Below are 4,260 nucleotides of genomic sequence, written 5' to 3'. Positions count from 1 at the left end.
AGAGGGGCATTCCTAGAATACTACTGCACTGTGAAGGGATTTCAACAACTCTGAAGACCATTAGCACCCTCAGCAGGTACAAAACCATGATCTCACTTTCTCCAACCTGACTACTCACCCACATGCTCCTTCAGGCACAGCTGCTGGCAGAATGGCGGAACTTCAGAACTTCAACCACTATTTATCTTTCCTCCTGAGGAGCTTCCACAGCTAGCACGTAGGAAGTGGGGACAGAACTCCCTGCAGACTATCTGGCTACAGTATAGCCTATTAGGGGCATAGGCAGCAAAGGCTTTCCCTGTCTCAGCTAAAGAAGAAAAAAACTTAAAAACATTTCTCTATGTGACAATTCAGCATCAGGAACTTATCCAACACATCACACTGCCCTCAGAGATGCAGATCAAGACTGCTGAAGAAAGAGAAGCAAGTAGCAAACCCAGCTGGTCTCCAGCCCTCCCTTCCATTTGCCATGGGGATTTCCAAAGAAGCCAATGCAGTTTGTGTACCTACACACATGACATGACCTCCACTGGGATGCCTGGCAGCCACACACTTCTCTTGAGCAGTTAGCATCTTTTGGTCCGTGTTCCCACAGCGCAGCGAATTACACTCAGACACAGGTCTATATCTTTCTTAGATAAGGACTTTGGTTAGTCCATTGCAACTTACTAACTTACCAGAAAAAACACAACAAGTTCAGGAAATCCCCTGAACAGAAAATGGACAGAAGCTGGGAGAATAGTATGCAGTGCACATGCCCTCTATATGCTTGCCCTGTTTTTGTTCTTCCCTAGGCATTTGCTTGTGGCTAGTGTTGGAGTGACTACCGGGCTAGAAGGACTGCTGGTCTGTGGCAGCACAACCTTTCTTATGTTTCCCCAGGACAACTCAGGCCAGTTACCGTACTAGCACAGCACAGAGAGGCAGGGAGAAACTAAGCATGTCTGGCCGTGATAATTGCATGGAGGAATGGCTAGACCTTACCGTAAGTGACCATAAGCAGCATAAAGCTGGTATTGCAGACCAGGCGGAGGATTGATTGCACATAGGAATATTCCTCTGGAGGTCTTGACTGGATCAAGGCCTGAGCTCGGCTCGGAGGGTGCAGAGGCTTCTCCCTGAAGACTGGAAACACACAGAATAGACCTGTTTGTAACAGTGCACCATGGAGCCTGGGCATACACAGAGGGTAGAGCCATGCGAGAGACTAGGCTAGTAGAACCAAGTGTGTAAAACACCACTGTCCTTAAACTTTGATCTTAGTGTACAAACGTATCCAGGAGCAGGAGAGAACAGGGTCCCTCCAGCAATAACTCCTGCCATTGGGAAAGCACCTTGCCTTCAATTATCATTTTGTGTAGTCAGTGTCTGGCAGCAGCACGAGAGTTTGCAGGACTAATAATGCCTTGGTCTGTATGAAAATGGACTACCAACTGCAATGTCTGGAGTCACAAATGGGAATGGGTAAAGCAAGCAGACAAAGGTGGCCCAGTTCCCTCCAGTGCCCAATGCTTAGAGAGCACTGACCTATGCCAGCTTTTATTTCAGGCCTGGCTCTTCTTAGTCTGGCCAAGCTCTCTGCCGTCTCTAATTAGCATTACAGTACTATTTAGGAATCCCAGTAATAGGTGATGCTGCTGTACTAGATGCTAGACAGCCATTCTTGCATCTTGTCTATTCCCTGTCCCAGACTCTTTAAAGTTTCCATCTGACTCAGCCACCAGATGACATGAACAAGCTAGCAAGAGGGGCCTATGAAAAAAATTACAGAGTTCAGCAAATCAGCCCTGCTCTCTGGTGAGAGTACCAACCTGTCATGCCAAAGATCTGGCTTCCGTTTCACGTGCTGAGTGGCAGAATCGCACCTCCAGTATCCTACTACTGCCCTTAATGCTTTCTTCCCTTCACTCAAAATTGTCTTCCTCTTTCTTTCTCCCGGGAACAACATGTTCCCATGATGCCATATAACCTGCCTCCTTTTCTTTAGCCTTAAGAAACAACCAGCCCAAGGCATGACCCAAGACCCAGCACCCTGTTTGCAGGCAAGAAGTCTATGACCCTGGAAAGGTTTCCAAGACTGGCTTTCAAAGGACTTACTCATGTCAGGGTTTTACGTCAGCAAAGGATACAATAAAAGATTTGGCAGGCTCACTCACCACTCTGCACCCCTCCTACATGTGCCTTTCATCAAGGGCTGGGAGCAGCAAAATGTAGTCTTACACAACACAAACAGCTGTGTGCTGGGACACATCCCCAGATGATTTCCCCTGGCCCATTCCCTAGCACACAGGACCTTTCCACACAGGCTGATGTTTTCAGCTCCACTCAATTTCACATGCATGCTCCCACCTCCTTACCTATGACAACTAGGATGAAGAGGGCTGTTGCCACACCTGCTGTCATAAAGAACATGATGCTGATATGGTAGGCCAGCTTCTCCTCATCTTCCACATTGGGAACCATAACCGGAGGGACCAGAAAGCCCAGAGCAACACCAAGCTGAGCAGGAGAGAAAGGGGACACACAGAGAGGCATGACTTGGAACTGCAGTACTGCAACCACCTTGGAGTTCTGCCCCTTGATGCAACCCTCCCTCACACAGTAAGAGCTCAGATGAACCTGCTCCAAGTTCGATCTCCTTAACAACCCAATAAGTCAGAGATAAAAGCCAACTATCCATAACTAGTAGGCTGTAAGAGAGCTGACAATTGTCAGGATATTCAAGGCAAGGTTTTACAATAGGCTTGAGGAAAATTAACACTTGCCTCCAGTAAAGTGGAGGTCTTGCTTCCCCTGTCCTTCCACATGCATGTTCTTGTCTACACACACAACCCACTGCTGATGTTGCATCTGCTCTGGTGCTGGTCTGATCAACTGGTAATCTGATTTGGCTCATTAAAAGTGGCAGAAAATGAGACCAGAAAAATAACGACACACTTTCTTGCTAGGTTGATGAGTTGAACCAATTTACCTTCCAGACGGACAAGTGCAAGGGCCAGCATAAAGGCTGCCTGCTCCTGACAAGTGAGAAGGTAATCTGGCTCAGCCATTTTATTACACCCTTCCCTAAAGAGCCTTCTCCCAAGAAAAAGCTTACTGTATTACCATTCACACTTTTTCCACTGGACCAGGAGAGCCTAGAAAAAAATCACGGTGAGAGCTAAAGAAGCAGTGAAGCACACATCCTAAACCCTGAGGTTGTGTGATGGGGCTTGACAGCTGCCCCTGGCTAAAATGTTTGGCTCTGAAGGGCTGCAAGAAGAAACCCCTGCAGCTCTGGCCTCTGCTGTGCCCAGCAGCCCCACATGTCCAGCTGAGGAGCTCCTGCAGTGGCAGCACACATGCTTTAGTGAGGACATTAGGGCTCTTCACTCCATAGCCATTCTCCAGAAGGACAGGGTGCTGCAGCAACACAGGCTTTGCCACACTGACAAGTGGGACTAACAGTGGCACAGACCTTCAGAGCCACCCTCAAAGGGGAGAGAGAAGAAATGGCTGCTTTGATGCTTAGGAACACACCCCTCTTTTCATAAAGTGGGAGCCAAAGTGCACTCTGCATTTGAGAGTACTCTAAAAAGGAGGCCTACAAAAGCCACATTTTTCTCTATGTTTTGCTATTTGCAGCTGCATTGCAATCACCATTTAGCTCTCAAGCAGTGTATTTACCTGCTCCTCTGGCCTTTCTCAGCACTTCCAACCCCCTAGGACATCAGAGAAAGAGCCATACTCAAGCTCAGCTGTTGCTTGTCTCAGAGAGGTTCTCTGCACACTTTCCCCTGTTTAGGCCAAAAGCAATTTTTTGCTTCGCAACCCTTATTTTTTCCATTTTCTGGCTTAAGCCAAATTTTGTTGTTGTGGACAGTAACAAGGGACACACATGAGCTCCCATTAGGTGGAAGGAAAGAGAAGGCACCCAAGAAAGACAGAGATGCCAGGCAGCTAATGCAGCCATTCTCATGCCTACCTGAAACAAAGATTCCCAAATCTCTTTTGCAGGCCATACCATTTGGCTGGAGCTAAAAAAGCACAAACAGTGCTGGAACAATGCTAACTGGACCAATGTAGACCAGCAGCAAGAAATATCCCTCCCTTTTCCCACCCACGCTGGCTATTCATGCTACAGCAGTGCAGTTTCTACAGAACCATTGCTCTCATCCTCACACTAAGAGAGGAGATAAGAGTATACAAAACATGGAAATGAGGAAACGTTCAAACTGAGCCCATAGCACTTGCAATTTCCTTATAGGAAATGTGAGATGG

At 47.5% G+C, this 4,260-nt stretch overlaps 1 protein-coding gene across 1 annotated transcript in view; it reads right to left on the bottom strand.

Annotated features, from left to right (window-relative positions):
• FLVCR2 (FLVCR choline and putative heme transporter 2) overlaps window positions 1–4,260 on the bottom strand; it is a 40,958-nt gene that overhangs the window by 22,843 nt on the left and 13,855 nt on the right. The window contains exons 3-4 of the mRNA XM_067295681.1: window positions 2,358–2,499; window positions 985–1,125 (exon numbers count right to left, since the gene is read on the bottom strand). Coding sequence (XP_067151782.1) covers window positions 985–1,125; window positions 2,358–2,499 — 283 coding nt within the window. The remainder of the gene's footprint in view (window positions 1–984; window positions 1,126–2,357; window positions 2,500–4,260) is intronic.

Source organism: Apteryx mantelli, chromosome 4 (genome assembly GCF_036417845.1).
Source record: "Apteryx mantelli isolate bAptMan1 chromosome 4, bAptMan1.hap1, whole genome shotgun sequence".
NCBI classification, from domain to species: Eukaryota; Metazoa; Chordata; class Aves; order Apterygiformes; family Apterygidae; genus Apteryx; species Apteryx mantelli.
This window is presented reverse-complemented; position numbering and strand designations above follow the sequence as displayed.